We start from the raw sequence: 12,500 nt of genomic DNA, 5'->3' as shown, positions 1-12,500 counted from the left end.
TTTTTACCAGTGATTCCTAAATGGATGTAATAATCATAAACTCACCTGCAAAATGCGATGCATCTTGAACCACCAAGCGTTTTCAATGTGTCTGAAGTAACGCGCAATAAAGGCACCTGCTTGAAGACATACACCCCACCCGAGAAACATGAAAAGAGCGTGGAGTCCGATGAGGTTAAAATCAAGTGAGCCACAACTACCAGCGGAAGGATTCTCGTCGGCGTCTGAAGCGGTGCCTTCTAACAGCCACACATCATTAAGATACTCCTCATTTCTGTTACAACATGATTGCGCAAATATTAATTCATACTTTGTTTAAGGAATGTCCTTCATGGGAGAGTCAGGGTGGCTTAGTGGTTATTAAACACTTCTCCCACCTCTTCGATACGGGTTAAGCCCCGGCTTCGGAGATATAAAGTTGGTATGCGGGCTTGGTTTCACTCGATTTCAATTTCATAAGGGTAACCTTTTTTCTTAATTTGCACGATATTTTTTTTGGTCCGGCCAAACGAAGGATAAAATCCCTGATATACAATTATTTTTTACTTAATTTCCAATCCCCCTTTTTGTAACGGGAGGCTTCAAATTGTCTTGTATGCCTTGCTTTTACGAAAATTTAATTTGGGTACCCTCAGTCATATCTCATTAAAGTGCTACTACGATCAAAGGTTGTTTGCTTTGAGTGTAAGTTTTGGATTTCACTGTCCGCCATGATTCACTTTCAAAACTGACCCATTCAGTGGAGCTCAGATGGTTGGCTCTAGGGAGAAGTGACGTCATTTCCTCACTAGCTTATGGCGAAGTGTTAGGGTTAGGGACAGTCCTTGAGGGACGGTCGTCTGCATTATACCTGCGGGCCTGGTATTGCTCAATGTCATGTCGTAGCTCGACAATCTATGCCCTGTGTCCTACCTACAATCTCTATCCAAAACGTATTCACACTTTTCGGGACGTTTCGCACGGCGTTGAGGTTTTTTGTATTTTACACTTACTCCACGTCTTCGCCACCAAATACAACTATTCCTTCATCAGTTGTAGTCATCACGTGACCATCTCTCCTAAGAGGTAGACTACTACCCTAAAACAACGTAATTAATTAATGTCAGTGGCTTGAAGAAAGGACGGCGTTTACATGTTGACTAGGTGAATTCGAATCGTGTTTACGTGAAGGGACACTTCATATCGATAAAATACAGGCGTGAATCCAAATTGTAAATATGGCGTCTATCAGGAAAAGTACGCATGTGCTACCCGTTCCAGGCCACCGGGAGGCCGATTTCACACCGGAACGAGTGGTCGTTCCTCGTTTACATGATACCGTTGCGAGATTTCGCGCCGGAACGAAATTTTCGCTCCGATGCAGCAACCGGGGTGAACTCGCGCCGGTGTGAGTCGCCCCAGCATGACTTTTTTTCGGTGATATCACGTAAACAAATACAGAGCTAAGAGAGTGAACCGGAGTGAACTCGCGCCGGTGCGAAAGTCGCCCCGGTTTCATGTAAACACCCCCTCAGAAGCTTTGTAACAATTTTTGTAAGCTTCCAAACCACGTGATATCCGGTGAGTCATTTCATAAACCTGTGCATGCCCCAAAGTTCAAGAAATCAGATTCTTCCACTTGGAACAACTAGGCTTTTTTGCATAATAGGCTCGATAGACGTCTTCTAGCCAGCAATACGCTAAGATTTCAATCGCAGGTCGTACTTGATCGCGCGCTGAAAATAAACTATACATGCGGATAAATTTTAAAATATCTTACCTCTACTTTAACTCTCTTCCATTCGTTGGTATCAGGATTAAGCACAGCTATTTCATCACGTGCATAATGTGGGGTCTGTTGAAAAAGGCAGAAACCACCTAAAAACACTCCCTTTCACTCGTGTTCAGATTGCTTGTATATTAAGCGATTTCTTAAAGAAGCTTGGAGAGAAAAGGTATCACAAATGTCAACAATGTTTTATTAGAGTGCATGAATCAAGTTGCCAGAAATGATTGAAACCGGACAAATTATCTGTAAGGCGATTTCCGGAACGAAAAAACTCACGCTTCGTGAATGGCTTAAATATCTCGCACCACTTTTTTCAACCAATGAGAAGTGAGCACAAAACCAGTCATGACCGTCCGTAACCCGCACTTTTAGTCGACGCCATTGTCAACACTTTGTCTGAATACCACATAACATATTAATTACTCGGGCCCGTAAGGGCAGGTTAGATTTCAACTTTTTTTCCTGTGCAGCAAAATGCACAAACGTGGCAGTGTTTGATTGGGCAATGCACAATAGAAGGCACCTGGCGCTGTTTACATTGGTTATTTAAAGCAAACCACGTAGTCCAAAATTAGAAGATGCGTTGTTTGGATTTATACTGGAGATCGACGTTGCGTTGGCTTAATCGATGTCTACTTGGGGCGCTCAAAACACATAAAAAGGAAGTCATACGCTTTTCACGGTAGACCCACACTAAAAGATGTCGAGCGTCTGAGCTTCGAAACGGGTCTTTCCGCGAACTGAATGAAATGGAAATGTACTCAAATGTAACTGAAATGGACGCAACTATTGAAAGCGATACAGGTCAAAATACGAATTCTTTAATAAGCAGCGGCTACTTTATTGAGAACTACTCTGAAGATGACAGCGACAAACGGAAAATAACTAGACAAACAACATAGAGGCCATATTGGAATCTTCTGAAGACAACATTGGCACAGCAAACAGATGGCCTCACGCTTGTACCATTTTCACCGCGAACAAATAGCCTCCCGTTCATAGTACCATTGACTACGAAGATAAGTTTTTTGTCCATTGCGTTCTTTTGTTTTTTATTGTTAAACAGTTTGTTTCTTTGTAATGGTTTAGCTTATATCCTTTGTTCAACTAGCCATATTAACGATCGTGTTCATTGCCATCTTGTGTGTATAGTTCTGTTCTAGTTTTACAAGATTTGATATCGGTGGAGACTTTGATCAGCTCTTGAAAAAATAATTGTGATATAGTTTGAAAGGCTGTACAGTTATTTGATTCTTAATGATAATAAAGACTTGATTCCAAAGGAGAAATACAGGTCTCGATATGCAAAAGTGTGTTTACTTTCGTTGTGATTTACGTGTGAATCGATATAGATGTGATCGACAACCGAGGAAAATTACAGAGAAAAGGCTGAGAAAAAAAAGGACGAAACTTGCTGGAACATATTTGGTTAACAATGTACCGAGGTCATCCACATTTCATCGTATTACTAGGCGATCACTTGCTCGTAAACACAAGTATAGGAGCTACCTCGCGCGGGTATGCGTTTAAATCTAAGCACGTGGTATGTAACACTTTTCCAAAAGCGTAGATAAACAGGTTAATGTAAAATGAAAGTTAAATTGATACAGAAATCAGGAATACCTGGTAGGATTTATAAAAGAAAGTTGTTGTTTCGTTTTCTCAGAAACGAAACGTATTTATTTTTAATTCAGGGTGAGCTATTTACACAGTGAGTTATAGAGTGGCCAGTCAAAACAGAGTTTGTAATTGGAAATCTTAACATCTACGAGACACAACAAAGTTGTGAACACGTAAACCTGAAGTATTGCAAATCATATGCTTACAAACATAAAACCGAAGGAAATGGATCATGCATAGGACGCTTTGAATATCTGAATGATTTTGAGTTAGATTAAAGCGATATATTGTTGAAAATTCCCAAGTTATCCCTTTTCGCGTAAATTGGTAATGTAAACAAGTCTTAGTAATAAATTGGGTTAACGAGGGAACCAGCGATTGTAAAGCTAGTAATTGCCATGGTTCATATGTAACACATCACGGAAAACGGAATTCAGTGAAATATTATGCATGGTTAAGTATTTGAAGGTAAAATAGTTTGTAGACTTTATGATTCGATGTATTGTGCACATAAACAGAAACCGTGCAATATACAGGCCGAAGTAAGAAGGACAGACTTCTCTCTTTTCTTTTCTTTAGTACTAAATTAACTATACACCACTGTATTCTTGCAGGCCCGAGTTTAGGCTAATTGTAGCCTCTTGTTAGTCGGGCGACCGACTCTAGGTTTACCAGTGTATTTCTTCGCAAATGTCCGTCACGTGCAATGGGCAATACCGCAGATATGTAGTGAAGGCTCAATGTTCATTTCGCTTCATTTTCATTTCTCTTCGATAACCTTAGAACTGATCCTCTGCGATGGTAGGCATACATGAATGATTACAGGAATGGTAGAAGCGAGTTACGGTGTTAGGTCCAATACGCTCAAACCACTTACAGACTGTTCGTGGTAGACCCACATCAAAACACGAAAATGAGCGTCCATTTCGAAAGTCGTTGTTCCGCGAACTCTTGCTTGGCAAATATCTCAAATGTTGCTATCGACCTTACAAGTTCTAAAGAGATCAGTTGAGCAGTCATTTAGTACAAAATGTGTGCAAACTATGACTAGCAATGACAGAAGTACATTAAGGAAATTTACGCGAAATTTTTACGCTGATATTTCTGATATTTGATAATCAACATAATGGCACGAAGGACAACAACAACAACAAGAAAGCCGTCACTTACCGAAGCGAAGATGCAAGTAACTTCTTTAATTTTATGACTGTCATGATCATTATTTCATATATTTTGTACAATGTATCAAGTGGATTATCACCTCTATCAATTTCTCCTTGTACTGCATTAGTTTTCTGTGTAATCATGTACGTTCGCGTGTTGTATACGATTGCGTTACCAACACGAGCAATGTTGAATGTCCTGGGAAAATGTGATGTATTAGGGGAGGCAATGCAGCCATTTGTACATCATCAACATGATGGCGTAGTGAAATTAAAATATAGAGAGGAATTGAGATCTCGTTATGCTAAATTTGTTTATTGGAATCATAACCGTGTTGTACGTGAATGCCATGTGTCGAGCGAGATGTCGTGATCGCGAGCCAAGTAGGATTCCTGTGCAGAAGCTGAAACGTCTGTCGCAGAAAAGCAGAAAACGGAGGGTATTTGTGTGGAAAAAGATTCTTAAGATCACTCCTTTGCCGTCAAAACTTCATGGTTACATCAGTTGCAGGCTGAGTAGTCAAATGAAAAGAAGGCGAATAATTGCCAGTCTCCGTTCGTTTGAAAAAGTGAGGAAAAAGCCAGCTTCCATTCGACGAAAATTTCGTCAAACAGTACGTTTACTTGCTTTGGAAAATACACTGGAACACGAAAACGCGTAAATCTGAAGAAATATCAAGTGTTGTACACATGCTGTGGACCAATGAGTTTGTACAAGAATGCATGGTGATCATAGACGATGCAGTGCTGAAATAAATCTATGTAATGACATAGAAACAAATCCTGAGCCTCCGATGAATAATATTGATTGCTATGTCTGAGAACAATTGCCAGCTTAATTATAGTGAAAGCGACACAGGTAATCTACATAACAGTGATTCAATAAGTGAGGGATATCAGTACAGTATACCTACAGACAGTGCATTTGAATCGCTCTTGTCACAAAATTATTCTTCATTTATTCTGACAATAGGATATATTGGTGTTAGTATCTATCATACTGATAATGGGAGTTATAAGATGCAAGAGATGAAGATTGTTTTAGCCATCCCCAAGGTACATGTGTACTATTAGAAGTACCATCCATTCAGGGCTTAGTACAGTATTTCCAGGCTATACACTCACTAGGTGACAATTATGAACTCAGGAGTTATATAACTCTGAACTCAGAGGGCTGCATATTAGTACATATGAAATAACTGCAGTGAACAGTGTTAAAGAACAATGCAACTGCACTTGTAAACAATGCTGTGCTGTAGGGCTTTATGCAATGTGTTACGCAACAGCAAAGTCTTGTAGTTATTGGAAATCCCAGACGTTATGTTGCATTGCTGACCAAGGAAACAAATTCTATCGTCACCTGAGCTCACAAGTGCAGATTTACCCAAGAGTCTTGATATTGGTGAAGTTGATGGTAGTAATGGTAATGAATTTATATAGCGCAATTTCTATTGACATATTCAAATGCGCTTTACAAGCAAGTGATCTATGGGTGAGATCGGACATCAAGTCAGCAATGTTTTCATGGCGAAATACATGTTCTTTTTGCCAGTGTGATTACAAATTTCGTGATCTTTCTTTGAGACATGCACATCTTTCCATGTATTACACATCTTTTTTTAGAACTACTACTCAACGCTCATGATCCCTAGCAGCACACGTGTGGCCACAGCCCGACTTACGATCCTAGATCGTCTTGTTAAATTTTAGAAGATATCTTGTTATAAACAAATTGGCTTCAAAGTTTAATAAAAACTACTTCGGCTTTACCATCGCTACAATTTTAAGCCTTTCACTTTGCACAGCAAGAGAAATATTTGCCGTCAATAAATGATAAATTATTACAGGACACGCGTTACGTTGGCCATACATTCGTTTTAGAATTTTAGACAACAAAGCTAATTTTCCGTAAATATCCAGCATGTCCGCCGGTTCCCAAGGCAGCAACTGGTTTGGCACTCAAAGGGTTAAAGAAATAGTCTTGAAATATTCTTGGGTATATCTGTCTAGGAAATGTTCTTTCAGTACTTATCGCTTTTCCTTTTCAGTACTTATCGCTGTTTTGCTTTCACTTGCAAACCGCCGATCGGTTAGCCTTGGATAAGGCGTGCGGGAGATCGTGAGTTCATCTCCGACCAGACAAACACTCAGGGTCTTTAAATAAGATAAGTGAGGAGGAAGAGCTGTTGCCTTTGTAATAAAATCCACAAATGGTTAGACGTCCAAGTCGTCTCGGATAAGGACTATAAATCTACTCTTCCATGTTCATAACCTGTGTGGGACGTTAAAGATCCCACACACTATTCGGAAAGAGCAGAGCACAGAGTTAAGGTAGAGGTAAATTTAAAGTCACTTTATTAGAGTGGTTTTCAATTGAGTGTCGAAAGTAATTAGATAATTACTTTGGTTTTGCATTACTTCACTCAGTGATCGGTTCAAAGTTCTCGCGCCATTTTTTCAACCAATCAGAAGTGAAACCAAAACCAATCGTGGCTCGCGCGTGCACATTTTCCCGCGCTTTGTCTCGGGTACGTGTAATTACTTCAAGTTTTGATTGGTTTACTGGATTGTCTCCTTCCTTTTTGATTGGCCAAACTAATTACTTTGGTTTTGGTTTTACGACACTCGATTGAAAACCGCTCTATACTAAACTGGTATCAATGGAAGCAGACGGTGCGCCCCTTACCCCTCCCCTCCCTTCCCCCCTCCCTTCCTCTGTTAGTGCTCCGTTTTACGGGTATTTAAGGCTATAGCTACACTGATCAGAGGAAAGTCGAAACAGACGTTGCAGTCACCAAGGATCGAACCGGGGGCCTCTTGCTCCGAAAGGCCCCGCACTAAGAGTTCCCGGTGTTGTGGTCTGGTTTATTCTGAAGGCCACCAAACACTTAATGACTGTTCCCGAGGGAAACAGTTCATTTTGTTTCCCGAGAATCTCAATTTTACCCCGAGGCGCAGCCGAGGGAAACATTTAGATTCGAGGGAAACAAAATGAACTGTTTCTCTCGGGAACAGTCATTAAGTGATTTGTTAAATAGCACAAAAAGAAAAACGTGCAACGGCAACAGCAACGGCGATCGTCGGTCAACATTTGCGGGTAACAGTGCACTGTTACACTCTGACGTCATAAATTTTTACCTGCTCAGAAACTTTTGGCGGGAAACAGTTTTATTGTCAGGTGTCATGTGACCTCGAAGTAACCAATGAGAGCTTGCGCTGCTGGGGCAAAAACTCAGCTATATAACAATATTAAGTGCTACCCTCATTAAATAAAGTGTATGTTTACTTCCTTACTTACTTAGTTACTTACCCCCAGCACTGATATTCTATGTTCTTGACCTCCATATAACACGACTCTTCGCACGCTACCATTCAGTGGCGGAAGCATAGCCATTGAAGGGTAAGTCCTTGGGGTTGAGCATTCGTCCAATTTGGTCCATTCTTCTTTAGTGGCATCGAATTTCCAGTTATCTTTGGATGGACACGGCCCACCCGTTGACCCCCCTCTAATAACAAATCAATCAATTATCATAAATTCAAAAGGATAAAGGCAATCACGCTAGAGTAGTGCATGGTCACTGTCCGCGCCTCGTATGAAAGCTGAATTTCAGTTGATCAAAACCTGACTCGTAGATTTTTCTCTGGGTACACAATTTTTCCCATCTTCCTCATTGATTCTTTGCCCACTTTATTTGCGGATCGAAGCTTCTCTACTCGATGTTCGAAATTTTGGAAGCTCGCCGTACGATACTTTCGTCTTCGTTTTAACGATATAGCGCAAAAGAGAGACTTCTTGCACTCGATGTGGCCTCATTTTGAATCGAATTTCTCTGCAAAAAAGCTGTCTCACTTTACAAAGCGACTTAACGTAAGTAGTGGTAGAGAAGGCTAAAAAAACAAATTTCTGTACCACCTTTTTTTTAGTTATACTCTGCTCTTGCTCTTAAAAGTCGTTTCACATCCATAGTTTTAATTCAGTCACTGCTTTCATATACCTTCACTCACACTTAAACCTTGACTCCGGTGTACTTGATTTGTTAGCATCGGCAACGAGTGCGAGTAAAAGAAAAAGTACAACCCGTACTCTTTCTAGATGTCGTATTTAGGTATGCGTATAATACGAGTTCCAGTTTACTGAAAATACTATTATGGGACGAAGTTCATATTTCGGCGCCAGTTTTGAATGAGTTGCTGGTGTTTCGACTTTTTCTAGTTGAAGTCCTTTACAGTAATCGGCAAAAAGTAAACGCCTTTTGGCAAACTCGCACTTGGCGCTGTGAGTTTTCGATGTTGAGTCGTCGCAGACCAACTTGCCGGGACGAGTTGAGCACGCAGGGCTGCAATCTCGTCCCCAGAGTCCACATGTCTTTTGGTCAGCAACAAGAACACGGACTCTGGCCACTTCCAAGGCAGGAAGTCCCGGCAAATCACGGACTTCCGGCTTTGAAACAACGGTGGTTGGCAACGGTTACGAAATGGACCTTCACTCCGACTGCGCATAAATTGGAAGTGGCCAGAGTCCGTGTTCTTGGTGCGGACTAAAAGAAAAGCGGACTCTGGGGACGGGATTGGCCGGGCTGCGCAGTGCGGATGCGCAGTAACCAAAATCCCAGAAGTCGTACTTGAGATCACACTCGTTGTCGATGCTAACATTTTCTAATAAGAACTCGACACGGCACGTATGGCTGCACGTTCGCGCCGGCATGTTCAAGCCTAGATTTTGCAACTTTAATTGCTATTATTAACCGCGATGATCGTTTGGTTTCACTGTTATTTTCAGAGTTAATTTCACTCCAGTGCTGGAGTAAAAAACTGGAGTAAAATAAAGCGGAGTAATATGTACTCCTAAGAGGAGTTAATTTAACTCCACCAAGAGTAAATTATACTCTTACTACTTAATAGTCAAATGCACTGACTTTGCTAGAGTAAATTTTACTCCCCCTTCAGAGTAATATAATGTGCTGGAGTTAATTTTACTCCTATTTATCGGGATACTGATTAACGTTTACCCCACTTGAATTATACTTTTTGAGAAAAAAAGTAGAAGAGGATTTTACTTCTATGTATTTTTGTAGAGTAAATTTAAACTTAGCCAGTCTAAGATAGGTTTGTTTTATTTTTGTGGAATCCTCTGGTTAATTCTTTGTTTTCAAGGAGGTGGAGTGAAAAAGTGGAGTAAACTAAACGTAGTAAAATTTACTCTTATTTTGTACTCCACTAATTAAGAGTAAATTATACTCCCTTCCAAGTCAACACTTTTACAGGATTAAAATCCTAATTTAGTGAGGGTTAATACGATGAGGCCGCTCTGAATCTTGCTGGTTTTTTCGTTTTTGATTGGACGACGCGCTAAGAAAGAAAGATCGTTATCCGCCGCCATCTTGGATAACGCACTAGAGAACAGACTGGAAGCTAGTGAGCCGTTTTGGTCAGCAGTCACCGGTGCAGCTCTTACTGATTTCGGCGGGGATCGGCGGGTCTTTCGGCGGTTTTATTCACGTTTGAATCAACGATCACAATTTGTGCTGACGAGTTTTTCGTTTGTGTACTCTTTAAATGTTGATCCAAAGCAAGGAAATGCTTACAACAACTCAAGAAAAAAGGTAAGCGTTAACTGAACTATGAGCAGATAATATTTGATGCCTTAGCCCGATTCAGACATTGCACTGCGTACTTTTCTTGAGCCGAACTCAATTCGAGTTCGACTGATTCAAATTAAGAAAAGTACGCCTGTTGATTCAGAAGTCGAACTTAATTGACCGATCCACAGCAGTTCCAAAGCCATTACCAAGAAAACCAATTGATTTTGTCAGCGATTTTCATGTAGAAGGCAAAACATGGTTAATGCATGAAGTTCGGCACATGGAATGTTCGACGTCTGAAATCAAAGCCGATCCACGGCCATGCTAAAGCCGAATTCCCGTCTAGGCCAGTTGAAAAGACCGCCTGAGCCATTCCAAATTGAAATAGCTTTTCTTAATCGATTCAAACGCCGAACTTTTCATGTACTTAATCATGAAAAGTGCAGCGTCTGAATCGGGCCATATTGTATTGCCTTACTGTCAAAAGTGACAATTTAAAAATGTTTACAGCTTATGTAGAATTCAGACTTTTCACATGCACCTTCAAGTACCAGATTTGTCAGGCACGGATATTTAGTTTGGCTTAAGTGCTTTAACAAATTGGCATGTATTTCAAAAGAGCAATAAAGCTTTAGATCAAATGCTTATAGGCAAAATGATCTGGTATTAGAGTGCTCTCATGACAGAAAGCAGAAAGCTTAAGCTGTCATTTAAACTATTTCACTCAATGCAAATAGTATGTTAATGCTTGAGATTGTTATTATTTGCGTTTAGAGAAAAGAGAGCCAAATTTTGATGAGTCTGCTTTCACACACTTATAATATTATTTAACAGAAATGACAGTGTCTGACACTTGCAGAATGCAGACCACAAACTAACCCTAACTCACAGTTATTGAAAGCTATTTGTAGGCAGTCTGCAGTTGTCATACGCCTTAGAAATGATCAGCTCTATTATTACCAGTATTTTATATGAGACAGGTGATATTGCGTGTTATTATCTGGATGTAATTTTTATGACATCTTTTTTCTGTAAGTAACAGTAATAATTTTTGTTTGGAATGTGAGTGAGATTGTGAATTACTTTCTTCTAAGAAAACTGAAACTTTTCACTATATTTATTTGTTGATAACAGTTCAAATTGGAGGCGGGTACAGCTGGGAATTGGTTCATTAAAAGATTGCTGGGAAGTTTGGGCAGAGAGTTGGTTACAGAAAGTGCTGAGGCTAGCCAAGAAGAAAAGAAAAGGTTGGTGCCATGAAAAAATCCCTTTGAGGCATGTTTCTGTAAAAAGCTGTAATGCAGTTAAACAGCTGAAAGTCTGAAAGACTTAGGAGCTGGTTGTTGCTTTTAAACAAGTGGTGCATATAGATACAGTATTTACAAATAACTCACATAAATTACACTTTAACAACTAATTCTTGACAGTCACTGTTATAAAATAATTATAAAGCACCGTCTCAGTTACAGGCCTGTGTAAGTATAAACTAATAGTGCCTGGCGATTAGTGGAAGATGATTCTGCAGTTTTATTTATCCACTGTCTCACCCAAGATCTACTTTCACTTTAAAATCTGAAATACTCCTATTTGAGATAATTCTAAATACCCCATCACACATAAATAATAACAGCGTCTGGCAAGATATTGTCAAGATTTGTTCTATGAGTTCCACTACTATATGTTTACTTTTTTCATTATGACTAAATTAATTTGATAACTTACACTAAGTTACTCAATGAATCAAAAGAATGTTACAGGTACATGTATATAATTTCTCATGCAAGTATTACATGTAGTTCCATTTATTTGGCACACCAAAATGGTTGGCTGGCCTCTTTTGTTTCTCAGGATTAGGGATGTATTGGATTTGTGCTCTCTTCCTATTTGGTTAGAATATTGTGGAATGATCTTAATTTTGGAAGGGGTTATACTAATCATTATTCTCTTTAATTCCTTTTAAGGATGATGAGTCAATCAACAGTGACGTTCTAAAAACAACATTTGCAAGGATTGTTGCTTCTGGCACACTAAGTGAACTAGAGCTATTTACTGTAACTTTTGGCAGAAAGCAAGGTTTTCTTAAAACTTTCATTTGCTTTAACTTTTTTGCTGGGAGCATACTATGCTTGTAATATTAATTATCAGCTTAATCACAAGGCTTTTTTTCTTTTCGGAAACAATTCTGTTGGAGAAAAAAAACACAGTGGTAAAGTTCAACGATTGCAAAATTTTTGCATCAGTTATCCTAAGGCATGTTCCATTTTATGTTTGACTTCTTTCTGTAAGAACTGACTTGTATGAGATGTACATAAAAGCCATTTTGTTATACTGAGACACATTAATATTTTATCGAAGTATGTTGTATGC

At 39.6% G+C, this 12,500-nt stretch overlaps 1 protein-coding gene and 1 long non-coding RNA gene across 2 annotated transcripts in view; one reads left to right on the top strand and one right to left on the bottom strand.

Moving 5' to 3' along the window:
* Nucleotides 1–12,500, bottom strand: part of LOC138019435 (uncharacterized) — a 23,178-nt gene that overhangs the window by 4,653 nt on the left and 6,025 nt on the right. The window contains exons 3-6 of the mRNA XM_068866226.1: nucleotides 7,862–8,057; nucleotides 1,760–1,834; nucleotides 993–1,078; nucleotides 46–274 (exon numbers count right to left, since the gene is read on the bottom strand). Of these exons, the coding sequence (XP_068722327.1) occupies nucleotides 46–274; nucleotides 993–1,078; nucleotides 1,760–1,834; nucleotides 7,862–8,057 (586 nt within the window). The remainder of the gene's footprint in view (nucleotides 1–45; nucleotides 275–992; nucleotides 1,079–1,759; nucleotides 1,835–7,861; nucleotides 8,058–12,500) is intronic.
* Nucleotides 9,701–12,500, top strand: part of LOC138019436 (uncharacterized) — a 4,548-nt gene continuing 1,748 nt past the window's right edge. The window contains exons 1-3 of the long non-coding RNA XR_011126156.1: nucleotides 9,701–10,154; nucleotides 11,268–11,380; nucleotides 12,095–12,500. The exon at nucleotides 12,095–12,500 is cut by the window's right edge and continues 1,748 nt beyond it. This is a non-coding gene — a long non-coding RNA (uncharacterized lncRNA). The remainder of the gene's footprint in view (nucleotides 10,155–11,267; nucleotides 11,381–12,094) is intronic.

The sequence above is a fragment of the Montipora capricornis genome, chromosome 10 (assembly GCF_036669925.1).
Source record: "Montipora capricornis isolate CH-2021 chromosome 10, ASM3666992v2, whole genome shotgun sequence".
NCBI classification, from domain to species: domain Eukaryota; kingdom Metazoa; phylum Cnidaria; class Anthozoa; order Scleractinia; family Acroporidae; genus Montipora; species Montipora capricornis.
Note: the sequence above shows the minus strand (reverse complement) of the source record. Positions and strands in the feature narration are given on the sequence as shown.